The 27500-nt window shown below is 46.1% G+C and overlaps 1 protein-coding gene across 1 annotated transcript in view; it reads left to right on the forward strand.

Annotated features, from left to right (window-relative positions):
- Nucleotides 1-13320: 13320 nt before the first annotated feature.
- The window catches only part of armc2 (armadillo repeat containing 2), a gene marked incomplete at both ends in the record, with an annotated part of 24441 nt that continues 10261 nt past the window's right edge, over nt 13321-27500 (forward strand). The window contains 10 exons of the mRNA XM_083643016.1: nt 13321-13538; nt 13652-13724; nt 14085-14253; nt 15247-15436; nt 20991-21058; nt 21865-21972; nt 23447-23631; nt 23744-23846; nt 24686-24909; nt 26260-26405. Coding sequence (XP_083499142.1) covers nt 13321-13538; nt 13652-13724; nt 14085-14253; nt 15247-15436; nt 20991-21058; nt 21865-21972; nt 23447-23631; nt 23744-23846; nt 24686-24909; nt 26260-26405 — 1484 coding nt within the window. The remainder of the gene's footprint in view (nt 13539-13651; nt 13725-14084; nt 14254-15246; nt 15437-20990; nt 21059-21864; nt 21973-23446; nt 23632-23743; nt 23847-24685; nt 24910-26259; nt 26406-27500) is intronic.

A 27500-nucleotide genomic window follows, 5' to 3' on the forward strand; every position in this document is an offset into this window, starting at 1 on the left:
CATGTGTCCGTCTAGCTACCACCTACATGACATGCAACTGCCACTGCAGGCGGCATGTGTCCGTCTAGCTACCACCTACATAACATGCAACTGCCACTGCAGGCGGCATGTGTCTGTCTAGCTACCACCTACATGACATGCAACTGCCACTGCAGGCAGCATGTGTCCATCTAGCCACCACCTACATGACATTACACTGTCCGTCTAGCACAGGCACTTGCCTTGCATTAAATGTGTTAACACAGGGTCACAGGGTGCAAATTACCATTCTATACCACTTTTTTATGTTGGGAAATGTATGTAATACTGCATATTGATATTATATCAATATCATGATATGAGACTAGATATCGCCTTAGATTTTCAATATCATAATGTCATGATAACGTTATGGCATAAGTGTTGTCTTTTCCTGGTTTTAAAGGCTGCATGACAGTCAGTAAATGCCATTTTCTGAACATAAATACTGTTCTGTTCTATTATTTGCCTTCACCCACTTAGTCATTATTATTATATCCACATTACTGATGATTATTCAAAAATATAATTATATATTATATCATTAATATTTTGTGAAAGCATAATAGTCATCCCGTCATACCATCATCCCTACAATATTGTCACATTATGGATATCGAGAGATTTGATCACGGCTTGTTTTAATAAAAGTGCTTGTGATCTCACATGTGGCTTTGACTTACAACATTTACCCACCTTTGTAAAAAATGGTAAGATATATATTCTGTATCTCCATTCAGCCAAAAGAAAATACAGATATGATTTTTTTGTCCATATCGCCCAAACCCTAACCTTTCAACCTAATTGAAAGTGTGTATTTATTTGTGCTGTGTGTGTGTGTGTGTGTGTGTGTGTGTGTGTGTGTGTGTGTGTCTGTCTGTCTGTCAGCTTGTGTGTGTGTGTGTGTGTGTGTGTGTGTGTGTGTGTGTGTGTGTGTGTGTGTGTGTGTGTGTGTGTGTGTGTGTGTGTGTGTGTGTGTGTGTGTGTGTGTGTGTGTGTGTGTGTTCATTACTCCAGATTAATAAGTAACCCTGGCTTGACCCCGTGTTGGGCCGGTACATACTGTATGTACAGCGGCGATTTAACACACTGCTTGTCCTCTTCATTTGTCAGCCTGTGTCCACCACACACACACACACACACACACACACACACACACACACACCACACACACACACACACACACACACACACACAAACACACACACACACACCGCTATCGATATCCTCCTCATGAACCTCATGACTTACTGCACCCCAGAGACAGAGATGGGGGGGAGATAGATGGAGAGAGAGGTGAGGTATGAACAGTGTGACAAAGAAGATAGAGAAGCAGCAAAACACCACAAAGAAAATAAAAAGGAAGGCGATGCAAATATTAGCAGCTATATAGACCATCACCCAGCTATTCTGGCAAAATGGTATTAAAGTAAATATTTTTTCACTGTTGAGGCTATTGAGTTCGGTTGATTTATTTAGAAACATAATTGCACATATTTAAAGGCACTACATGTGATTTTGGAGAAAGATTGAGTCACCACAGTTTTCATTTTCCCAGGTCGTCAAATAATATTTTGGGTTGGTGCGCTGGACCATCCATCCACCAACCCAAAATGTCAGTATTTGACGACCTGGGAAAATAAGAACCGTGTTGACTCAATGTTTCTCCAAAATCACATAGGCTATAGCCAGCGCCTTTAAATATTCTAACCAATGCTGCTAATTGTGTCATATTTGTCTTCTTAAATGGATGTATTGGTAGAGTGTTTGTAGAATGAAAACTATCATGGGTAAGTAGTAAACAGTGTTTTGTTGCATAGTCAGCACAGGCACGCACACGCACACGCACACACACACACACACACACACACACACACACACACAGAATGTCAAGGTCACCGCGCTCCACATATCCATATATCTCTCCTCCATTGGCCTAAATGGAGGGTAGAGGACACACAAAGAAAGCAAAAAGGCTTTTGCTCTGGGCGTCTGTGTGTGTGTGAGCGTGCATGTGTGTGTCAGTGTAAGTGTGTATGGGTGCGTATAGTATAAGTGTGTATGGGTGTGTGTATGAGTGTGTGTATATGAGTGTGCGTTCATTGTGTTTGCTTGCGTGTGCTCTGGAGTGAATTATAGTCTGCACTGCACTCACCATTAAAGCCACCAGGGAAAGCACATACATAGCTTCATTACTCCCTCTCTCCCCCTCCCCTCCCCCTCTCTCTCCCCTCCCCCCTCTCTCTCTCCTCCCCCCTCTCTCTCCCCCTCTCCGTCCGTCCTGTGGTGAGGATGGTGCGTTAGCTGGCGAGACAAAGAGGAGCTAATCTAGCATAGAGAATGTGTCTATAGGGAGGTGAAGTCAGCATCCTGTCCACTATAAATCACATCCCCGTTCAAATGTACGATTACATTTCCAAAACTTTCCAGAAATGTCCAAATGGATCAATTGAATGGGAATGTACCATTACAGTACCAGCATGGCTCACGCTGATATGCCATATACACCACTGTACCATTTCTACTGTAAAAAACCCAAGCCCCAACCTGAAAAAATGAAGCCAACACGGAAGTACCACAAAAACAGCAGTTCCTCAAGTGGCCACTTGAGGCTGGCTACAAAAGGGAGTCATTCCCAATTCACCCCCATGTTAAAATGCCTGACTTTACAGCTGAAATACACATGTTTACAGCCTAGTTCAAAGAAGGGTTTTGGTTTCTATAGCTAATTTCACCGTTCATAACAACTGTACGGAGGGGCCGTGTCCACACGTGAGACACTGCAGCCACCTGGGGACAATCAGTTTGGTGAAATGTGGAGGAGAGCATGCTGTGAGACATGAGCTCCCGTGACTCTTTCATGTGTCTTCTGTCTCTTTTCATCTGCGGCTTGCATCTCTTGTTTGTCCCTCTGCTCTAATAGTGTGTGTGTGTGTGTGTGTGTGTGTGTGTGTGTGTGTGTGTGTGTGTGTGTGTGTGTGTGTGTGTGTGTGTGTGCGCGCCCAGATATGTAGTTTAAGAACATTTCTGAACCAAAATACGTTGCATATCACGTTTCTAGATACGTGAATATTAATGTTATACATGTCATAAGGCCCAATTATACTCAATGTTAAACACGGAAACGCATACGGACGAAGCCTTCTGTCCGTACTCTGCGTTCATTTCGTGCGAAATTCTGCACGTTTTCTGAAAGCTCACGGATACGGATACGTACGGATGAAATGGAGCAGTACCACACACACTCAGACATCTGACTCTCTACTACCCACTAGTGGATTATTGCTTTATCATTATACCAACTTTAAAGACGCATGGAAGTATGTGGGCAGTTTGAAACGGACACATTTATTTTCGGACGAAAATGGAGCATAAGTGAGCTGAGAGAGTCTGCTATTGAAAGAGCGTGGTGTAAAATAGAGAAGGGTGGTGAGGCCGGGGTGGATGAAGGGTGTAAACACCTGCCTTTCATACCGGAGGTTTGGGTTCAAGTCCCAGTCATGGTCACAGTGTTTCCAAACTACGTCTACATTTCAACCCTAAGTCACTTTGAATGTTTTTGCAATTTAAGCCTAACCCAGCGCTGTCCAAACTTTTTTGAATGGAGGCCAGATTAGATCATGTGAAATTACGACCAGCTGCTTCTTGCATCATATGGGTTATCAAAATAGAAATCACATACAATTCAATTATACTCTAAGGATTTTGTTTACCATCTGAAAACAGTTCTGCCTGTGTTGTTCCTACTTGGTGCTTGTCCACAAACCGTTTGATAGTGCTGTCATCGTTAGGTGAACGGGGGGGAAAACACAAAGTGAACTTGCTTGATTAACCGATACTGTGTGGAGGGGCCACATATAGTCTATTTTGAGAGACAGGACGAGGGCCACTTAAGATCGGTCAATGGGCCACATCTGGCCGCCGGGCCGGACTTTGGACATGCCTGACCTAACCCAATCCATAACCCTAACCTTAACCAAGTTGTTTGACTTAACCCATTGATACCTGATGCAGCATTTGCGTGTATATCCCTCATTTGTGTGTGTATCCCTTTAAGACCGCGTGACGCGGTTCGCGGTCTTAAAGGGATACACACACAAATGCTGCATCAGGTATCAGTGGGTTAATATTTAGGTTGATATTCTACATGTCCCTGCTTTTCAGACACATATCCCTGCTTTTCAGACACGTAAAACAATGTTTTATTCTGGTGGCTGGGTTGGAATGTGTGTCCGCAAGCACATGTGTTGGTGTGTTTACGCTTGTGTGACAGAGTGACTAATCTTTCTGTCCTTCACTCAAATGCCTCTTGCTCATCTGTGTTACATATGTGTGTGTGTGTGTGTGTGTGTGTGTGTGTGTGTGTGTGTGTGTGTGTGTGTGTGCGTGTGCGTGTGCGTGTGCGTGTGCGAGTGCGTGTGCGTGTGCGTGTGCGTGTGCGTGTGTGTGAGTGTGTGTGTGTGTGTGTGTGTGTGTGTGTGAGTGTGTGCGCGTGTCCATGAACCGTCATATTCTAGCATGAGAAGGAACCATGGAGGACTGCACATGCACACGCAACCACCATGCTTCGTGTGTGTGTGTGTGTGTGTGTGTGTGTGTGTGTGTGTGTGTGTGTGTGTGTGTGTGTGCGTGTGCGTGCGGGTGTGTGTGTATTTATGTATGAATGTTGATGAGGTCATGTGTACTGCTGAGGGAATCTTAATTGACTCTTGAGTGTGTTTGCACGTGTGCGCGCGCGCACGTGTGTGTGTGTGTGTGTGTGTGTGTGTGTGTGTGTGTGTGTGTGTGTGTGTGTGTGCGCGCGCGTGCGCGTGCATGTGTGTGTGTGTGCGTTCAGAGCCGCAAGTGAGTGAGGGAACAGAAAAGCCCATCACCATTAATCATGGGGAGATCATGACAGGATTATAGAAAGAGAGAGAGATAGGGCACGAGAGAGAGAGAGAGAGAGAGAGAGAGATGGAGGGAGAGAGAGAGAGAGAGAGAGAGAGAGAGAGAGAGAGAGAGAGAGAGAGAGAGAGAGAGAGAGAGAGAGGGAGAGAGAGCATTGTTGTGGTAGCTGAAGGCCAGTAGTGACGGTGTGGTATCTCTGTGGTAGATATGGCCTGTGAGGGATGGATGGTCTGACAATGGAACAAAGGAGTCTGGGGGAGGGGAGATGGTAAGACAAGAAGGTATGGCTCATGTGGAGCGGTTAACACAGTACATTGTTACTATAAAAGACCGCTATGCTGGGTCTGGAACCCCGCTCTCCAAAGGCAAATCTATACAGTATACGCCCTCCACCACCCACGACCACACCTTAACTTCCATCATGCTCTAGTCTAGGCCAGTGATTCTCAACTGGTGGGTCGCGACCCAAGAGTGTGTCGCGACCCAAGAGTGTGTCGCGACCCAAGAGTGTGTCGCGACCCAAGAGTGTGTCGCGACCCAAGAGTGTGTCGCGACCCAAGAGTGTGTCGCGGGGATGTTTTAAGTTGGGTCGCGGATGTGTGCATGAAAAAAGAAAATCATCTACTCCTTGAGGACGCCGGCGTCCCTGGCTGACATGACTGTCTTTCAGAGGCTGTAGCCTCTCTAAAGCCAGTGTCTGACAATCAAGCTGAAATTGATCAGAACGAATGTGTCACAAAACAAGCCAACATACCAAGAGTAGATCTGAACCTTTTGTCCCAGAGGCATGATCCAGCTACAGGTTGTGTAGCACAGATGAGCAACAGCTCTTTAACTACTAGGGTAGGAAAGATAGTCACTTTCTGAAAGTATCTAGTGAACAAGCCTGCTCACTAATGAAATACACCAGAATGCATTGTGAGCTTGTCATCACCTGGCTGTTCTAACCCTTCTGTGGTTTTATAATGATGGATTCCATCCTCTTCTTCACCAAACCACCTTTACAAATTCAAGTAAACTTTCCTTTGGTACCCAAAAGATGTCAAGCTATTCTAAAGATGTTTTCTTATTTCTTATTTCCTGCCCCCCCACACACACCCACCCACACACACACACACACACACACACACACACACACACACACACACACACACAGACACGCGTGCCTGACACAAACACACATGCACCCGAATAGCTATTCTAGTGACCTTGCTTCGCTTCGCACACAAAAGCCTGAAAAGGAACAGGAACAGGAACAGAGCACGGCAGGCACCAGTGCCTTGAGAGCTAAGTGTGCGAGCGCTCCATGCTGCCTTTAAACTGAATCTGGTTTCTTTTCAGGCCTAAACACGTGAGGACAGAGCAGGTTTATGGTCCAAATTAGCCTGCACTTGGCATTTCATTACTCTGTATTAGCATTTTTAGCAGTGTGTGTGGTGTGTGTGTGTGTGTGTGTGTGTGTGTGTGTGTGTGTGTGTGTGTGTGTGTGTGTGTGTGTGTGTGTGTGTGTGTGTGTGTGTGTGTATGTGTGGTGTGTGATCAGATGGCCCTGGTGAAAAGTCCCGTGAGGGCCGTTGCAGGGGAGGAACATGGTGAACACACAGACAGGTCAGCATCCACACACACACACACACACACACACACACACACACACACACACACACACACACACACACACACACACACACACACACACACACACACACACACACACACACACACACACATCTATTTATAGGAGCAGCCATAAGCTCCATCAAGATAGACTGAGTCCCTGGCCTTTTCATTAGCATCCACAATGAGATGCTACGCCTCACTGGAATCTGTGTGGCTGATGGGAATATGAGGGAAACACAAGCCACTTCCTCCAAATATGATTATTTATTTCATAGATTATCCATATGATTTGTTTTACCCCTCAATATAACCCTTATATATATTTTAATATGGATGCAAATGTGCAGAAACTGGAGGAATAGTTTATTTAAATTGATTAATACCTGGCTGTCTCAAAAAACAAAAACAAAAACTAAATGTAAGTAGAAAAGTGCGCTTGGTAGTGTACAGATCTCCGCCAGACACAGAGGTGGACACAACAGCGGTTAACATTGACTTCCCTACAGGGCAAATTAAATGAATGAATGAACTACGTATCAGAATAGCGGTAGCCCGCCTTGGAAAGGATGAAAGCCGAAAATGGCATCCAGCTTCTAATGGAGACCGGCCTTTATTTGTCAAACGTGTAGCCACGGTCAGTAAAAGAAAAAGTGTGGGGTGCCCCGGTGGCTCACCTGGTAGAGTGCGTACCACACAGGCTTGGTCCTTCGCGTGGCCGACCCGGGTTCGAACCTGACCCGTTGTCGCATCTCATCCCCTCTCTCTCCCCACCTTTCCTTGGCAACAAAAACACATGTGTCCACTCCGTAGCGGAAAATAATTCAGAGCAAACAAACTGAAGCACTGCTTATATTAAGTAAGCAAGTTGTTGTACACAAATTACAACCTTAATATGCTTGAGTGGTACTATACCACCTTATAAGGCCCATACTGAGCAAAGCATATTAAGATGGTAATTCATGTACATACAACAACTTCCTTATTTACTAGCTATCAATAAGCAGTAATTAGGAGGTTGTACATGTAGTTGTAGAATATGGTCATGCAGAATCAGGCATGAATAAGTGCTTTATAATGACTAATAAACAGCCAATATGCTACTAATAAGCATGAACTAGTTGATGGTGAATACATGTACCTTAATATAAAGCATTTGAAATGTGTGTGTGGCCGGTGCAGCGTGTTTCTGTTCAAAACAGCTGCACATCACATCCACTCAAATCATGATGCTGCCATTTGACTTTGTGGTGCCTCCTGGTGTCCTGTGTGTGTGTGTGTGTGTGTGTGTGTGTGTGTGTGTGTGTGTGTGTGTGTGTGTGCGTGTGCGTGTGCGTGTGCGTGTGCGTGTGTGTGTGTGTGTGTGTGTCCTTGTATGGTGGTGTGTGAGGCTGTAATATGAGTGCGTGCGTGTGAGATATTGTTATTTTCCATGCACACAGAGACAGAGATGATTGATAAGAGGGTGGCAGACAGTCTAGTGTGTCTGCTGTATTTGAATGTCTGTGTGCTGCTGTACTGTATGGTGGTGTGTGTGTGTGTGTGTGTGTGTGTGTGTGTGTGTCTGTGTGTGTGTGTGTGTGTGTGTGTGTGTGTGTGTGTGTGTGTGTGTGCGTGTGCATGCGTGCGTGTGTGTGTGTGTGTGTGTGTGCGTGCGTGTGTGTGTGTGTGTGTGTGTGTGTGTGTGTGTGTGTGTGTGTGTGTGTGTGCGTGTGTGTGTGTGTGTGTGTGTGTGTGTGAGAGGGTGGCAGACAGTCTAGTGTGTCTCCTGTATTTGAATGTCTGTGTGGCGTGTCAGTTCACTCTCGCTCCTCTCTGGCTTGATGATCGCCTCTGCAGCTAATTCAACAGTGTGGAAAGCTGTTAGCACCTCATGACACGAGTGTGCAGCGTGGGGTGTGAAACAATCAACTCTATTATAGACTGGGGGGGAAAAGACTGTATAGACACCAATGGACTATTTTTTGTATGTGTCTGAGATTAAGTGATTCTCTTTTTCTCTTTTTCTTAAAAGAAGAAGAAATTCTGACAGTCAGCGCTGATCAAGTGAAAAAAGTGCTTCTGCTCTCAAGTAAGAGAAGTTACAGTAGCTTCTTTTTATCTCTTGAAAATCTGCAGCGCACACACTCTTCTGCTCGGTCCGTCCCATATGAGATGTCTCTCATAACAAACTTGAACTTGAGTTTTCTTTGAAGAAGCCAATGAATGTTGGATTTTTTTCCCCTGACTATCAAGTGCAAAAGCTGATTCTGTAGTGTGTTACAGACTTTCCAGTCTGGAAAAGTTGTGGGCATCAAGTTAGATTTTTGCGTCGGCGCGCCAGCGCAGCGTCCGTCATAAGCAAGCAAGCTGTTGAGTCAGAGGAAAGCTAATCTCTCTTATGTTGTAACATCGACCCGCTGACACACAAAAACTTTTGCCTTATTCAGAAGGTTTCTTATCGCGCTGCTGGAAAGGATGATATGTCTCTGAGGAGTCAGGGATAGGCTAAAAAGGAAGGACTAAGGAGACTGAATGACCTCTGACACATTAGGACCGCATGCTACTGCTGCTGCATGACTAAACCAGCCTTACACCAATCAGCAGTTTACAAGTGAATATTTTCACCTCAAAACGAGATATCCTCCATTTGCCGACATGATTGGGCTGAATCTTTCAGGAAGTGTAAAGAGCACCCCTGCTGGTGACCTAACGGAGCTCGGATTTTTTAATAAGGTAATTAGGGCCGACTAAAATGGGCAAAAATGGCTAATTAGTGGCCAAAATGCCTCAACACGGGTTCAGCACCATGGAGAGCTCCAGTCCGGAGCAGCACACAGGTGAGCTGAGTGGTAATCAGTGAAGCGGACTATGAAACCCCTCTGGGGGAGAGAGAGGAGAGGCTGCATGCCAACTCTGTGAGCGAGGCCTGACTAAAATGGCCAGTCACACAGGGACGCGTATCCGCTAGTATTGTTTTGGATTATACATCAGTCTCATGATAAATGCAGGCAATTGTTTAAAATACATAAATGAAGAGGGAAGCACAAATGCATAGATGAAAGAAAGAAATGCAGGAAGGAAGGATCAGGGGAGACAGTGTTCTGTTAGGGGTCAAACCGGGTCTGAATGGATGGATTGAGGAGAGAGAGAAGCCTCCAACCTCCATGTCAGCTGATCGCTCTCTTTCACTTTAAGCTCCTGGCCAGAGATGGAGCTGGGTTGCCACGGAGACGCACCACCTTCAAGGAGGACGATGGCTTTCACAAATCAACCCATTCATCCCTGTGACGCGAGCAGCACTGATAGCGGTGACGTGGGTCGGTGTGTATGTGTGTGTGTGTGTCTGTGTGTGTGAGAGTGTGTGTGTGTGTGAGTGTGTGCTGGTGCACAGGAGTGTGTAGCTGCTGGGGAGAGCAGCCTCTGTGCTTCTCTCTCCTCGACTGCTCTCTCCATCTGGCTCCACAGGTTATCTCAAACATTATACACTGTCACCGCAACAGCTTCCACTGCTTAGCATGTTAGTGCCAACTGTCCTGGCAGTACGTTTCCCCCTCCCTTAGTGACAATGAAATCACAGAGACCATCTCCCTCCTCCCATTGGCTGCTGAGCACCATGGTGATGCCCTCTGATTGGGCATGCCCGGCATACACTTTTGGCCAATCAGGTTAACTGTATCCAAGAGACCGAAGCATGTAAGGCTATTTAAATCCGTCGAGACTCACAAGATTGTTCAGATGTATATTTCACAGTGTGAAAAATAAAAAGCCAGGGGGGAAAGGTTTACGAGTGGACGAGTGTGCAAATCCAGACAGACCTGATTGGTGTTGAAAGTGGTTGGCCCATCTTGAGAGGGTTACAGAGACCCAGCGTGAAGCGTGAGTTGAATGAATGAACTTTTGCATCATGTACTCATTCTCAACCCTGACTTTATGTGTGAATACTGCTAAAATGCTACTCCTTGTCTGCATTGACGCTTGAGTTGGAGTACAGTACAGTACAGTACAGTACAGTACAGTACAGTACAGTACGCAAAGCTGTCGAAGAGAGCAGAGCTGCACAGAGGAGCTCAAAGCTGGAAGTCTTTTCTATTGTACGGCGATTGGATTTTCATGGTGCAACCGGAGCAGGAATGTTGCATCAAAGACTAACTTGCAGAGGATAGCAATTAGCGAGCGAAACACAGCATAAGTCCGCCGCCATTTTGTGTCCACTTTTTTTTTTACGTCATACTTTCTGTAAGTACAAAATGGTGGACAAATGCTGATGCAAGGTTAGTGTCATAAAGTTATTTGGAAAAACTGAAATTAAAGTTTTGTGAAAAATTTATTTGATGGAATATACATTTTTCATATTGCAGTAGCTCATCATACTATTAATTGACTCAAAAAGTTTCTTTCCTTGAATTACATAACATGACTGGATATTTATGTGGTAAATAGCTTTGTAACTTTCAATAAAATCCAAATGTAGACTGTGCTCATCCTTTAGTCACTGTATTATTTCTCTGTATCAGATTGCATTTGGGAGTGAGAATGTGTTGCACTGTGTCAGAGAGAAGAGAGGCAGGCAGCTTGAGAGATTTTACTGACCTGAGAGGAAAATGTACATGATATTTCTTTGTTGTATCTCTCTCTCTCACACTCCTTTCTCTCTGATGTCATATCTACACAGGTGTCTTTGTAATTCTGCAAACTCTCTCTCTCTCTCTCTCACACACACACACACACACACACACACACACACACACACACACACACACACACACACACACACACACACACACACACACACACACACACACACACACACACACACACACAACAGACAAACGGACAAACAGACAGACAGACAGACAGACAGACACTGCACTCACATTCTTTTTATAAGATAATTCTTACCTCTCCACTTTCTACATGGAGACCCTGGCCTGCTCCTCCCTGCATCACCTGTTGGGGCGGCTGCTGTTCCTGCTGAGTTGTTCAGGGTTTATATTTCTAATTGATTAATTACATTTTAAACAATGTAGCAGCCTATGTCCACGACCATTAACAGGAAAAGCCAGTGAGAGAGGGGGAAATAGAAATCTAGCATTCATATTAATTTGTTTAGCAACAATCATTCGCCCAAATCACATTGCCAATTGCCACCAATTATCAATTATCTTTATCAGGGCAATGAACTACAAACCTCAAACGAGAATGAGAAATCGAAAATTAATCGGAATTAATTAACTTACTGTAGCAACAATTTCCCCAGGGAGCTGTCCGTAGTAGCCTACTAGTCCCTAATGTGGAGTTTTGCAACTGCATCAACACTTTCGACATGGCTCGTAACCGAGGCGCGCGACATCCATTTAGTGAAGCTCGTGCACGTGTCACTGTGCTAACCTGCTAACCGCTAGGTCTCCCTGCCTGTCAAATAGAGTCACCTTTCGACAAATTTGATCATGACTTTTCCTTTTTGTCTGTGGAAGTTGAGTTTTAACGCTACATTTGGATCTACATTTATCTGGGCCGAGGTTTAACCACGTGGATTATAGTTAACGGTAAGTTTTATTTTCACGTTCATTCATTAATTCAGATATTCATTCATTCAAAACTGATGCCTTCGGTTTTCTCTCTACTTTTCCGTCTGGTTGGGAACTCCCTACAGAACGGCTGTTGTTGCATCTTCACTTGAGCTAACTCTGGTAAATGAAGATGAAAACAGTTTTAGCATACATTCTTCCATGCTAGTAGGTTGTTATTTTGTTTCTTGGGCATGGTTTGTTGTGAAAACTGCTTCCACAGCGGCGGCACTTGGTCGCCATGGAGACGGAGGAGCGTGAACGCGCAGAGGGACTTGCGTGCTCACACAAGCAAAACCAGCTCAGTGAAGCAGACCGTGGCTGTTTTCACTTCAGCTCATTTGAATTGAATTGCTCAATTGCATTTAAAGCGGACATGATGTTATTAGTAAACAAACTGAAGCAGTTATCGGATTTCAGGGACTTTACAGGAAAACTACTGGGTACATGCTTGCAGTTATAGGGTTGAAACGCAGCCATCAGCTGAATGCTGGTCAAATTTGGCTGATGGCTGGAAACCTTTCTTTCTACTGTATCATCAACTGACTGCAGCAGATATAAATTATATCTACCCCCCTCCCCAGATTGATTCTGACAAAGATCTTGTGTTGAAGGCAAGCAAGATGTAAGTGTAGCTCTCGGTGGTTCTCAAAGTGGTGTCCGGGGACCCCCAGGGGTCCTTGAGGGGGTTCCAGGGGGTCCCCAGCAAAAGGGATGAGGATTTATTTTCATCTTTTATTATGTTCACGTTTGATAAAAACAGATGACACCAGGCTCCAGGAGAGTGGGAGGGTCGTCACAAAGCTAAAGTCTTATCAGATGGGGGACCCTGAGACAAACTCTTATGTTATGTTAGTTTAGGGGTCCTTGACATGAAATCTAATCTTATCTTAGTTTAGGGCGCCTTGACATGAAAACATTTGGGAACCACTGATTTAGAGGTTATTGTCTTTAAGAAAAAAAGGGGTGGTGACATTGTGGTAGTTGCTGGTGCATTCTGGAATCCAGTGGGCGCTGTAGCTGATGGATGGAAAATGCCATGGTTGAAAATGTTCTACAGTGTCAACTTCAGAAACACTCAACAACATGCATTGTCCATTTTCTGTTCTGACACTATCCTCATTATGTGATGCTTCCAACTCTTTCCCATCAGTGATACAACCCCCCCTCCTCCATGACCACCTACGTAATGGAATCAAACCGCTGAAGTCGTTTGTGGACTGTCTTGGCAAATGTCACAGAGGCCTAAATGGCCTCTATGGAGAGGAAAGGGGAGATGGCCGGCCCGTTCGCCCCGAGGCGCAGCGCTCAGAGGAAAACAAGTGCAGAAATAGTCAATGAAGCCAGACAGTCGCTACGAAGCCTGGGCACCCGCCGGCCGTTCACTCCCAGAGATGGACACAGGCAACTGTTTGGGGGGAGCTCTGCACGCGCAAACCCTGACAACAGACCTCCATCTGCCTTCAGGTCAGACAGCGCCTCTACTTCAATCACCCTCGAATGATCGGCTTCTCAACTCAGTTTTGGGTCACATGTCGGCGATGTCACCTGTAGAAATAATGATGTTTCCCTCCTCACAGTGTTCACGCTCAACATTTTGACGCTCCCGACTCTAGGCCGGGTTCAGGGACTCGCCTCTCCCCTCTAGACTATGTAAGTCCTCTCACACATAAGCTGATGAAGACTGTGACGCACAGTTGGTTGACACAATTATTGTAAGTCGCTTTGGACAAAAGCGTCTGCTAAAAGACACAATGTAATATGTAATGTGCAATATGTAACATGTGTCTGCCTACTAATATTTTGATTATTACCGTGAGCACTGAACCCACCCACACACGGAAAAGGATAAGGAGCACACACATGCATTCAGTATGCGAGCTAAGCATCGTATTTGGGTTTCTTATCATCAAGATGAGAGCTTATCAGTTTAAAAAGAATAAACAGGATTATAATGTTTATATGTGATGAATAAAGAAATGAGTAATCGTGTAATCATTTGTGTGATACCAGAAGCCAAAGTTTCCAGTGCCCTACGATGCTGCAGATCCAGTCGAGGCCCATCCCAAACCCCCCACCGAGCCGCTGGAAGCGAAGAGGGGGGTGTCAGGGGCACGGGCGCGCCTCATCAGGACCGGATCTCTCACCACAGCGCCCCCTGCAGAGCGGCAGAGCACAGATGGTGAGGAAGAACAATGGGATGCTGAAAGTCTGGATCAAGGGAGAAAAGATGACATTATTAAGTGTAAAAAATAAGTAAAGTAATGTAATTAATCATTTCCAATTATTGTTATTTATTTGCCTACTTGGGACAAAAAGCTAATTGCGTTCTGGCAACGCAGTAGTCTCACATTATCCAGACCCATCTCCACACTTTGTTCGATCTCTGTGCCAGCTCTGGAGAAAGTAATGCAGTTACCGTACTTTGATTAGTAACTGTAATAAATTGGAAATTGTAATCCTTACATTACTAGTCACTGGCAAAGTAATCAGACTACAGTGATGCGTTACTTTACTTTACTGGCCAACATTAAAAAGGACCTAATTCAAATGAGGGAAGAGAAGTGAACTGAGTTGACACAGAGCTACATTAATACTGTAACACATGTATGAAAAGACTGCTGGGCTCTGAGCCTGGAAACGATAGGTGCGATTAATAGGTCTGCCTTTTTCACACCTCTTATTCATAGCTACAGTAGCCTACAGTAAGAGCTCATTGACAGCATGTATTAGAGTTGAACAGGTAAGAGGAACTGGAGAAAAACACCATTCACTCAACCCACTGCATCACTGTGCAGGCAGCAGGAGTGCTGGAGCAGCTCTTCTCAAAGGCAAATGAATAGAGGCATTCACAGGCTGACATTATACCTGATTTACATTCTCTGTGGTCGGCCTGGGTGAAAAATGCAATTTACTGCAGCTGTTTTGAATAGAAAATGAGTGCTCTTTCTTGAACCTTTGCTGCTTGCAATAATGCCCCACTTTTTAGAGCAAGAAAATGGATGATGAGGATGTTCGAAAGCATTCAGTGAATTCAGAATATGTGCGCAGATGCGTGTGCGGGAGGCGATTGTGTACAAATTGGCACTTGAGGTATTTATCCACTGTAAGAGGTGGAGGATCTTACAGCTGTAAATAACCTGTTGCCACATCCTCTGCTCTGCTCTGTGTTTAGTGAAGGACAGATTAAGTGCAGAGCCGAAACACAAGCAGCAGTCAGCTAAAGGAAAGGACCGTGGACCCCCCAGTCCAGACCGCGCTGAGGCCCCCACTGCTGCCCCCAAACCTGCCCCCCGCAGTCCAGACCACATTGAGGCCTCCACTGCTCCCCCTAAACCTGCCCCCCGCAGGACAGCAAGTGAAAGGTACGCTTTCTGTCCCCGTCTCTGACTCGTACTGTTTGTCTTTCTCTCTCCCACCCTGTCCTGCTCCCTGGTTTTGTCCTCCAGCGTGACAGAACCACAATAAGCTGAAGATTTATTGACACACAAAGGTTGCTGTGGCAGCCATTTCTGTTCTGGATGCAGCTGAATTATACGTCTCATTCTTGCCTTTTGCTAATGCCCCCCCCCCCCCCCCCCGCCTGCTTAATTGTGTCTTTTTTGGTCACACTCTTTGGCGTTCCTTCAGTAAGTCCAATTCTACTGTCTCTTGTTCTATGCTTTCTCACTCATTCTGGTTCTTGCCCAGAAAATGTGTTTGGATGTGTTTAAATGCAAATGTGTCTAAGCCAGTGCAGGAGCTTGCCTTGCTCCCGGGTGAGCCCAATGAGAGAGAAAATGGTAATAGAGAATTCTATTAAAGTAAGACTGTTATCATTATATTTTATATTATATTTTTTCATTGCACTTAATTATACAGCTACATAACGTCTTTCAAAACAGTCTTTCACTTAATCCAGTGCCAGCACCTTCTAGATACATGCAGCTTTCCATGGAAACAGCTAAATAGATCAAGGACAAGCTCTTCCAGCTGAGACCTTCGACCGCATATAAACCCTCACATCATGCAGGCCATACAGTACATCCTGGCCATATCCAACCTCTTGGCCGAGCTCATTCCCAGTGAAACGCCCCCTATCTGTCATCACCATCATGTGCAGCCTTTACACCTTCACAGCGCAGAGGGGCTAAAGCTCGCCTTCTTTCTGCCGACCTCATCAGCTGTGTGTCAGCGCGAGGGGCATAACTCTGGACGTGGGGGGAACGGGCGCTGTCGTTAAAATCCATCCGCCTTTCGACTGGGTGGTCCGCCTATCGACTGGGTGGGGCGGCCGGGGCTGTGGAGGGAGGACGGACCATAAAACACTTTTACAGGAAGCCTGGACTATCGCCCGCAGCAAAACCTCCTCACCTCCTTCCTCGCGAAGCCAAGTTAGCGCACGTGTATAACTTATTGCTGACAAAGGTCTCCCAATAGGTCAAATTGTGCTCATGGTGTGATGGAAGGGGATACGTCTGAAGAATTCATCCTCCTTGTTCAAAGAACATGTTAGAAGGACAAATCGTACAGAACTTTCTGATTGTCCACTTCTGTTCTCCCTGCTAGGACAGCTACATATAAGGGGGGTTAGAGAGAGACAGAGAAAAGCACAGATAGTCACTCACACCAGAAGTGTAATAATAACGGCAAGTGGAACAGGCATAAGCAGACAAACAGACAGCATGGTAGATTAATACCATGAGTTGGATCATGGGATATATAGAGAGGGGAGATTAGACATCCACTAGCTTCTTTTTCTCCAATAAGCCAGAGCTTTAGAGCTCCAAATGGCTCTGTATTAGATTTGGGTGCCCATCTGGGCACGGCTGGCAGCAGCGTGTGTTGGGATGATGAGGTCATGTGACTGCAGTGCTGCACTGGCCAGGCCCAAAGACAGGGATGAGGTCATGTGACTGCAGTGCACTGTCCAGGCTGAAGACAGGGATGAGGTCATGTGACTGCAGTGCTGCACTGTCCAGGCTGAAGACAGGGATAAGGTCATGTGACTGCAGTGCACTGGCCAGGCTGAAGACAGGGATGAGGTCATGTGACTGCAGTGCACTGGCCAGGCTGAAGACAGGGATGAGGTCATGTGACTGCAGTGCACTGTCCAGGCTGAAGACAGGGATAAGGTCATGTGACTGCAGTGCACTGTCCAGGCTGAAGACAGGGATGAGGTCATGTGACTGCAGTGCACTGTCCAGGCTGAAGACAGGGATGAGGTCATGTGACTGCAGTGCACTGTCCAGGCTGAAGACAGGGATAAGGTCATGTGACTGCAGTGCACTGTCCAGGCTGAAGACAGGGATGAGGTCATGTGACTGCAGTGCACTGACCAGGCTGAAGACAGGGATAAGGTCATGTGACTGCAGTGCTGCACTGTCCAGGCTGAAGACAGGGATGAGGTCATGTGACTGCAGTGCACTGTCCAGGCTGAAGACAGGGATGAGGTCATGTGACTGCAGTGCACTGACCAGGCTGAAGACAGGGATGAGGTCATGTCTCAGAGAATGCACTACCACACAAAGAGGCCTTATAATCAGACTCTTAATCCTATCACACAGAGCCAAAGTCCCCTCTCTGACATTCAGCACTACATGCCCCATGTGCCAGCTGATACCGCTCACTAAACACCCGTTACAGTCCACTCTCCACTCTGAGGTACACGTTCACATACGTTAATGCTAGTTTATCCAGGATTTGCGCGCATTTGATAAGTCTCACCTTAAAGCTTAAAACAAGAGCCAAGGCTGCTAACTTGGGACGTCGTCAAACAGCACTTTCTGGAGCTGCTCCACTGAGAATGAATAGGAGATAGACTGTGTACATTTTGACAATAGATGAGGCCATTTTCTGGCATATGGGCCCAGTTTCTCATCCATACCTGTTAGCAAGAGCATGAAATTAAGCTCATTTGAGTGTGAAAGCTCAAACATATTCTTTGAGTCCCCAAAGTCAGCCGTCTGTGGCCAATGTCATTGCAGAACCTCTGAAAGTACTGCTTGAGGATCATCTTGAATCCTCATCAGGAGTGATTAAGCGTTTATAGATTGTGAGAATAAAATGTTTTTTTTTCTCTTTCATGTGAGATTTGTGAACAAAACCTCACGGTAATGTAAGAGTAGAATGATTCAATGTGTGTGTGTGTGTGTGTGTATGTGTGTGTGTGTGTGTGTGTGTGTGTGTGTGTGTGTGTGTGTGTGTGTGTGTGTGTGTGTGTTTTTTCTTCACTTGCTATGTATACCAATTATTTCCTCAGCTGGTCACATAGTAATTACTGTAGTAGTATGAGACACGTAATACATAGTGTTAATTTAATTTAGATAGAATTAAATGTACCGTAAATTTCGGACTATAAGCCGCGGCTTTTTCCCCGTTTTTTGGCCCTGCGGCTTATATAACGGTGCGGCTTATCTATGGATTTTTTCGGGGAAAAAACCCGGAATTCTCTCTTTTTTAGCACTCTTTCTAACTATAAATCCACTTCTGTTTTAATTTCCTCTCTTGCCCTCTTTTCACCACACCGCGGACACTGTGTGCACTGTAAAAAAAAACACAGGTGGTGTTGTGTTATGTTGTTTTGTTGAAATGTTAATAAATGGGAGCTTCCTCAAACAGCCATCTCTTTCCCGACAATCCCCTCTGTGCATGAACCCTTACATATGGTAATTAAACATTAAAACACAAAAAAAAAAAAAAAAAACATTAAAACACCTGCGGCTTACAGTCCGGTGCGGCTTATATATGTAACAAACAGGCAATTTTGCTGCTGCGGCTTATACTCCGGTGCGGCTTATAGTGCGGAAATTACGGTAGACGTGTGTCAGTGGACACTTCACAGTGACATGCAGAGGGCAAGCCACAGCGCATAGAGCAGCATGAGAGGGGCGTGGCTTAACAGTGACATGCAGAGGGCAAGCCACAGCGCATAGAGCAGCATGAGAGGGGGCGTGTCTTAACAGTGACATGCAGAGGGCAAGCCACAGCGCATAGAGCAGCATGAGAGGGGGCGTTTCTTAACAGTGACATGCAGAGGGCAAGCCACAGCGCATAGAGCAGCATGAGAGGGGGCGTGTCTTAACAGTGACATGCAGAGGGCAAGCCACAGTGCATAGAGCAGCATGAGAGGGGGCGTGGCTTAACAGTGACATGCAGAGTGCAAGCCACAGTGCATAGAGCAGCATGAGAGGGGGCATGGCTTAACAGTGACATGCAGAGGGCAAGCCACAGTGCATAGAGCAGCATGAGAGGGGGCGTGGCTTAACAGTGACATGCAGAGGGCAAGCCACAGCGCATAGAGCAGCATGAGAGGGGGCGTGTCTTAACAGTGACATGCAGAGGACAAGCCACGGTGCATAGAGCAGCATGAGAGGGGGCGTGGCTTAACAGTGACATGCAGAGGGCAAGCCACAGCGCATAGAGCAGCATGAGAGGGGGCGTGTCTTAACAGTGACATGCAGAGGACAAGCCACAGTGCATAGAGCAGCATGAGAGGGGGCGTGTCTTAACAGTGACATGTAGAGGGCAAGCCACAGCGCATAGAGCAGCATGAGAGGGGGCGTGTCTTAACAGTGACATGCAGAGGGCAAGCCACAGCGCATAGAGCAGCATGAGAGGGGGCGTGGCTTAACAGTGACATGCAGAGGGCACGCCACAGCGCATAGAGCAGCATGAGAGGGGGTGTGTCTTAACAGTGACATGCAGAGGACAAGCCACAGCGCATAGAGCAGCATGAGAGGGGGCGTGTCTTAACAGTGACATGCAGAGGACAAGCCACAGCGCATAGAGCAGCATGAGAGGGGGCGTGTCTTAACAGTGACATGCAGAGGGCAAGCCACAGCGCATAGAGCAGCATGAGAGGGGGCGTGTCTTAACAGTGACATGTAGAGGGCAAGCCACAGTGCATAGAGCAGCATGAGAGGGGGCGTGTCTTAACAGTGACATGCAGAGGGCAAGCCACAGCGCATAGAGCAGCATGAGAGGGGGTGTGTCTTAACAGTGACATGCAGAGGGCAAGCCACAGCGCATAGAGCAGCATGAGAGGGGGTGTGTCTTAACAGTGACATGCAGAGGGCAAGCCACAGTGCATAGAGCAGCATGAGAGGGGGCGTGTCTTAACAGTGACATGCAGAGGGCAAGCCACAGCGCATAGAGCAGCATGAGAGGGGGTGTGTCTTAACAGTGACATGCAGAGGGCAAGCCACAGCGCATAGAGCAGCATGAGAGGGGGTGTGTCTTAACAGTGACATGCAGAGGGCAAGCCACAGTTTACACATTTAATTTAGATAGAATTTAGATAGAAAAAGATAGATAGAAAAAACACAGCGCATAGAGCAGCATGAGAGGGGGCGTGTCTTTGGAAGTGCTTTACGGTTGCTGCAGGGAGGTGGTAAGACTGTGGAGACGGCTCACACAGTGACGAAGCATGAACGGCCTTAACCAGCCTGCCCACAAAGCTACGGTCTTAGTTCCTGTCTGTTGCAGATTGCAGTTTGTGATGCACACTGACTGACACACACACACACACACACACACACACACACACACACACACACACACGCACATGCAGGCACGCATACACCGAGATAACGACACCTGGCACACATCCCATGTCTCAACCTCTGTTGCAACAGGGACACCTAGTGGCACTTGAAGAAAATACACATGTAGTCCAGAAATGGACTCTGCTTGACAGAACATGGAGTCAGCAACTTTGCATGGAACCGTGCTCTTGGCCGCATTGATTCAATTATTATTTTCCATCCCTCAAATTAAACATACTGTGCTGTGTGCATTTCATTGTCTGAAATGCGTTTGAGCTCTAAAAGTCAATGAAATCAAACTAAAGAAGTCAATGCTGTCTCAGCTTACCAGTGTCCAAAGAAAAACTGACGTAACTCAGCCTCTTTGTGTCTTTGTGTTTCTGTGTGCCTACAGTAGAATAAGGCAACCTGATGTTGACTCAGCTGTCAGGCCCACAGAGAGGGGAGCCGGGCCCAGAACAGGTTAGTCCACACATACTAAATGAACCTTTACTGCCAACTTGACAAAAACAAAACAATGCATCTCTAACACAAACGCAATCTTCTCAACAGCATGTAGACCGGGATATAGCCGTAACTTTATCTTATGCAACTCATCTAATCTACTCCCTTCTTTTGTTGTTCTCAAATCTAATTGAAAATTGAGATCAAATCGAGCCTGCCTTAATGTAACCCATAAGCATAAATGTATATAGTGGGCGTAGGAATGCTGGAGACCAGGAATGTAGTGTCATCTGCAACACAAACAACCGTGCAAGCGTGCTGGGTGTCAAACTTTTTCGGGGTGTTTTTGTTGCTAAGAAGCCTTTTATCTTCTTTTTTTTTTACCTTTATTTAACCAGGCAAGCCATTAGGAACAAATTCTTATTTAATGGCAACATGGCCTAATTCCCACTAAGAGAAGCAGCCAGCCAATAGAGCTGAGAGAGCTGTTGGTTTGGGCAACCACAGTTTCCTGCATCACCCCGTGCAGGGGGATATATGCAAATGTCGAGTTTAAAGGTGCACACTTGCACACGTGCGTGCATGTGCACAAAAAGACACTTTATGACACACAAACACATGCCCACATTGCCCACATGCACAATCAGCACACCAACAAATTAGAGGAAGTGTAGATGTGGATGTTGACCTTTCATTCTGGCATCAAACTTCCTGCTGTTTTATTTTAAGATGGTGAACTTGTGAACCGTGTTCGGCGCTCGTGTAGCAATGTCTGAGTTTGGAGGTGGTGATTGTGTAACTGTGTCTCTCTCTGCACATTTCAGAGCTGGGAGATGGAGACAGGACTGCAAGCGTGGAGGTGGATACAGAGTCATTGGCCTGGAATAATAAAATCGCCCCTCTTCTCCAAGAGCTGGGGTGTATGGCTGCAGGTAGGGGTGTTAGCTGCAGGTAGGGGACCCCAATAAAAAACACGTTAGACACATTCATGCAGAAAGTGCAGTCCAGATCCATTCAGTTGAATGCAAAGCAACTGTCCCCCCACTTGCAAAACTTATATTTCACTATATCACGGTTACAGTGAGTTTTTGTTGTTGTGTTTTTCTATTAGAAGCAAGCTTCTCTTATGAGTGCCTAGTTTTTCTGCTCCCTCAGTTCATTTCATTTTCAGCCAACAAGCTGGGAAAAATTAACGTTTTTTTTTTTTGGTGTGTTGGCAGACGGTCATGCATGAACTCTCCCAAGTGAAAAAAAAGCACTGTCATTTCAACCATCCAAGTTAGGCAAACACAACACTGTTATGTTTGGCATCCCTACAGAATTGTCCTCGGCTGAAGCTGCAGTCTGACAGCCGTGAAATGAAATCTATGGTTGTAAATATTTTAACACTCTACAAATTTAATGGAAAATTCATTTGAAAGATAAATATTAAATATTTATTGTACCAAGTGCCTTCTGGCTCATGCATAAAACACCTTTCAGATTCACTGGGAAATTGCGGCGACGTGTTGAGTGTGAGGCTGCGGCCAACCGTTTTTAGACACGGCCAAGAGCGGTTATTTATGCAGGGAAAACATTTATTTTACCTCAAAAACAAGGAAGAGACTCCACCCTTTCTCTTCCTCTGCGTCAGGCTCCGCCCTCTCTCTCTTCCTCTGCGTCAGGATTGGAGCTGCTCATTGCAGAAATCTTGCCCTGCATTTGACCATTGAGACTCGAAGCTGTTTCTTAGAAAAGGGAGGAGCCCACGTCGAGTGATATTTTGCTGCTGGCCAATGTATTATTGATGGTGAGAGTTTAACCTCAAGTTTCTCATGCAGAGAATGAAAATATGCCATGGAGTAGAACCCTCACAGCACACACAAAGCACTACTCATCTGCATTATATATATGTGTGTGTGTGTGTGTGTGTGTGTGTGTGTGTGTGTGTGTGTGTGTGTGTGTGTGTGTGTGTGTGTGTGTGTGTGTGTGTGTGTGTGTGTGTGTGTATCAGTGGTTCTCAAACTTTTTCATGTCAAGGACCCCTAAACTGACACAAATTACCAATAGACCATGGACCCCCATTTGATAAGATTTTGTCCCAGGGTCCCCATCTGATACGATTTTTCCTTATAGATGTTTTATTACAGGTTTATGAAACCCACGACCAAAATAGTCGTACATTCTGTCACTTATGGATGGAATTATAGACTAGAAATACTTTTCTCCCACTTTTTGGTGGGGACCCCCTGGAACCCCCTCAAGGACCCCACTTTGAGAACCACTGATATAGGTGTAGCAGCAGGCCCAAACCACATAGTGTTTTGATATTTCGGGGGACTGGCTCTCTCTCTCTCTCTCTCTCTCTCTCTCTCTCTGTGCACGGCTGACATGTTAGCCTGAAAATGTGCTTCCCTGTGCTGCCAGGCGGAGCTGAGGCCTCTGTGGACGGCCTGTGTGATTTGTGTGACAGGCTCCACGGCGCCCTGGCAGAGCAGGACATGCTCGGCCGACGCTGTAAGAGGCGGTCAGGGATCCTCCGGACGCTCTTCAGCCTCATCGACCTCAACTCTGCCCGGCTCAACCTGCACATCGCCACCCTCTGCCTGGCCGTGAGTACTGCGTGTGCCGTGCGTGTGAGTGAGCGTGAATGTGATGTTTGCAGCTGAATAGAACTGATCACAAGGGCAGTCGGATCACTGGTGTTTGTGCTTTGCTCTCCAGCTGTGTGTCAGTGGAAACAACCTGCTGAACATCTGCAAGCTCATCTTCAAGATCAGCCGCAGTGAAAGCAACGACATCCTCTTCCAGAACAACTCCATCATAGGTGCAGCCTTTAAACACTGTTTGAGCTCAGCTTCAAGACATGAAAATTCACTCATTATCTACTCATTACCTCCATGCCGATGGAAGGTCGGGTGACATATTTTTAGTGCACAAAACATTCCTGGAGCTTCCCAGGCAAACAGAGTTACAGCATTCTCCTGAACAACTCAAGTATTATGGTGATAGCTTTCAAGCGTTAAAAAAAGACGAGGGGAGAAAACAAGACATAAAATGCCTCCATACTGCTCGTCCAGCGTAATCCAAGTCTTTGAAAGCCCCGACACGTCAAGTTGACTTGAAAAGATGTCATTTACACCATGTTTTTAGCCTGAATCCTCACTGGTTTTGTTGTTTTTTTTTCACATTTGAAAGTTGGTCACCATATACACAACAGTTGTTTAGGAGATTGCTGTACTGTAACTCTGTTTCCCTGTGAAGCTCCAGGAATGTTTTGTGGACTAAAAAACTTCAACTGACCTTCCATCGGCATGGGGGTGAGTAGATGAGGGAATTTTCATTTTGGAGTGAACTGTTCCTTTAATCCAGCTCTGTGGCTCCCAAAGTGGGATCGCACACTGGAGTGACCCCCAGCAAAATGAGGAATAATTAATTTCCCCACCAACTGACTTACTGAGAGTTAACACTACTGTATGAGAGAATGGATGAGAATGGATCATATTTTTCGCTGAATCAGTTTCACTTCCCTTGCAATACAGACAATATATAATTCTGTAGCAAACAGCGAAAATCTTGTGAAGTGCGTTTCCTCTTGGTCAATTCTTATTAAAGGCTGATCCATGCTCTAACAAAGATGTATTTGTGGATTTCCTCCGTGTCCAGACTGTCTGCTGGGTGTGCTGAGCAGTGAGGATGTGTCTGCGTCTGGGGAGGCTCTGCTGTACTGTGTTGGCACTCTGAAGTTTCTGTCTGGAAACAGCGCGCTCCTCGGCCTCCTATTGGCCAAGAACTGTATAGGTGTAGCCCAGCAGCTCATCCAGAGGCTCCACACGCCGGCCGCGCAGGGAGACGCCCACTTCACCATCGCAGGGCACATCCTGGTACAGGTGGGACAGGAACACATACATGACAGGGGGGAAAAGGGTTTTGGGGGTCATTCAAAATGTGAATAATAGTCACATTTTATTTGCAACTGATAGAGCATTCATTATCCGTTACTAGTGAATAGGTTGGACAGGAGGACAACCTTTGAATTTGGAAGTGAGTCATTTTGCTCAATCGATTGAATTGAAAGTGAAGGTTCAAACTCTGGAGCTGAAATGTGGTTTAGATGTTGACAAGCTTTTTTCTGTTGGTCAGAGCTGATCTTGGAGCAGTGTCTGGTACAAAACGCAGTGGTGCATCAGAAGACCAGATGGAAAATTGAAGCACCTACTTCTGCCAAAAAAAACTCACTGCATACTTCCTCAACAGTTTGGCTATTTGGGTAATAAAAAAACATGGACTTATTCAAAAACAATCAAAAGGAACAAAATGTGAAATATTCTTATGCTGTTGAGCTTTGCTGTGGATTTTCCTCCTATTAAGACAACAATGTTATTGTTTCTGTCTGGTACAAAGCTGCTATGCCCAGGCCAAACATGCCCTGCTTCGCTCTACACAAGATCACTGCCGCTAAACAACACAAGTTGGCCCACGCAAACATCTTGAGTTAGCACTTGATTTGATATCTACCACATGTCATTATGCTGTTAGGGGAAGGGAAAGGAGTGGACCATGGCATGGCTCTCCAGAATGTTCTTTGTCTTTGGTGCTGCCGCGTGTTTGAAATCAGCGTTTCCCTCTTGTGATAGAATGATTTATAGCCGCACTGAATAGCTTCCTTTGCCTCTGTCGTATAGCGTCCTGTACAGGCCAGCAGCCAGGCCTAATGAGCATATGGCCCACATCGCGTGCTGGACACAATAGCAACAGCAATGGGGATACACGCAACACGGCCCTAAAAATACGCACTCGAGGGCGTCGGGGTAGTGCAGCGGGAGATTCCCTGCCTACCATCACGAGGTTCGCAGGTTCGAGCCCCCGTGTTACCGCTTGGTCAGGCCTCCATGTGTCCTGGTCGCTGCACTAGCGCCTCCTCTGGTCAGTCAGGGCGCCTATTCGGGCGGGAGACGAACTGGGGGGTAATAGAGCGCGATCCTCCCATGCGCTATGTCCTGCCGGTGAAACCCCTCGCTGTCAGGTGAAAAAGAAGCAGCTGGTGACTGCACATGTATCGGAGGAAGCATGTGCTAGTCCACAAGTTACGCTTCCAAGATCAGGGTGGAGCAACCGGGACACCGTAGCAGGGTATTGGCCCAAGCTCTCCCAACATTGTTCTTCCCACTCCTCTCTCCCACTCTCTCTCCCCCTCTCTCTCTCGTGTTCTCCCCCCCTCTCTCTCTCTCTCTCTGAAGCTGACAGTGACCCTGAGGAACCTTGCTGACCACCCGGACTCCCGCCCCCTCTTCGTCTCCCACGCCGTCCTATCAGAGCTCTGCCTGGTGCTGTGTCATCACCGCGATGACCAGGACATCTGCACCAACATTGCCAGAATATACAGGTAGCATGCAGGCGCACACACACACACACACACACACACACACACACACACACACACACACACAACACACACACACACACACACACACACACACACACACACACACACACACACACACACACACACACACACACAGACACACTTCCATAAACTCATAGTTAATTTGACACGATGTCACAGTTGGTTTCTGGTTCAGACTCTTCAGAATGGTCTTGTGGTGCACTGGAAGATTTCATCACTTCTCTGTCATGTAAAGCCTCATAAACCCATCACAAGCTGATCATAACAGGCCATCGTTCGTCTCTCTCATCCTGTATTCACTCTGTTTCTTCTTCCTGCAGCTGCCGCTCTCCGTCTATATATTCCCTCCACTCCTTTATTCTGTCTTTCATAGTCTCCTCGTATGAAGTGGACGTCTCTGTGCTCATGTAGGATTGATGAGGCCAGAAGGCTCGTGCACCAGTTTGGATCTCGACACCACAGATGGCAGTGACATCACTGAGCATTTCTACACAAGCACACAGCTTTCAATGTGCAAACACGTTCAAATGTGAAGACTTAAAGACTCCCTAACGTCATCTTTTAAGATGTATGTGAAAGCCTCTACTTTGAATAATAAGTTGTGTCTGATTTGGTTTTCCCCACAAAACAGTTAAATTATCTGACATCTACCCCTTCTCCCTCATTACAAATTCCAGAATCTATGAATAGGTAAATATATTTAATCTGAAAAGTGTTCCTGCTGGACACAAGGCGTTTCCTGCTTCACTGTCCATTCTCAGTGTATGTGCACTTAAGTTGAATATTGGACAGGGATTGGCTTCCAAATTAGTTGTGATGTTGCAAATCATGTTCATAGGCCCCTCCCCCTAAACATTGTATTTTCAATGAGCACAGAGAAACCTTTACAGACGAATGTGAAAACTGCCTTCTGTTGAGACATCATTCTGCACAGTGAAGCGCAAAACATCCAACTGCAGGTTTTTTTTTTTACTTTCGGGGGTCTTTAAATAAAACAGAATATGCTATATATTCAGTTGGATGTGGTAAATGCGGTCAAATTTAGATGGAACATTTAAGCTCAGTGTTTAATAA

This window comes from Poromitra crassiceps, assembly GCF_964638095.1.
Source record: "Poromitra crassiceps genome assembly, chromosome: 9".
In the NCBI taxonomy this organism is placed as follows: domain Eukaryota; kingdom Metazoa; phylum Chordata; class Actinopteri; order Beryciformes; family Melamphaidae; genus Poromitra; species Poromitra crassiceps.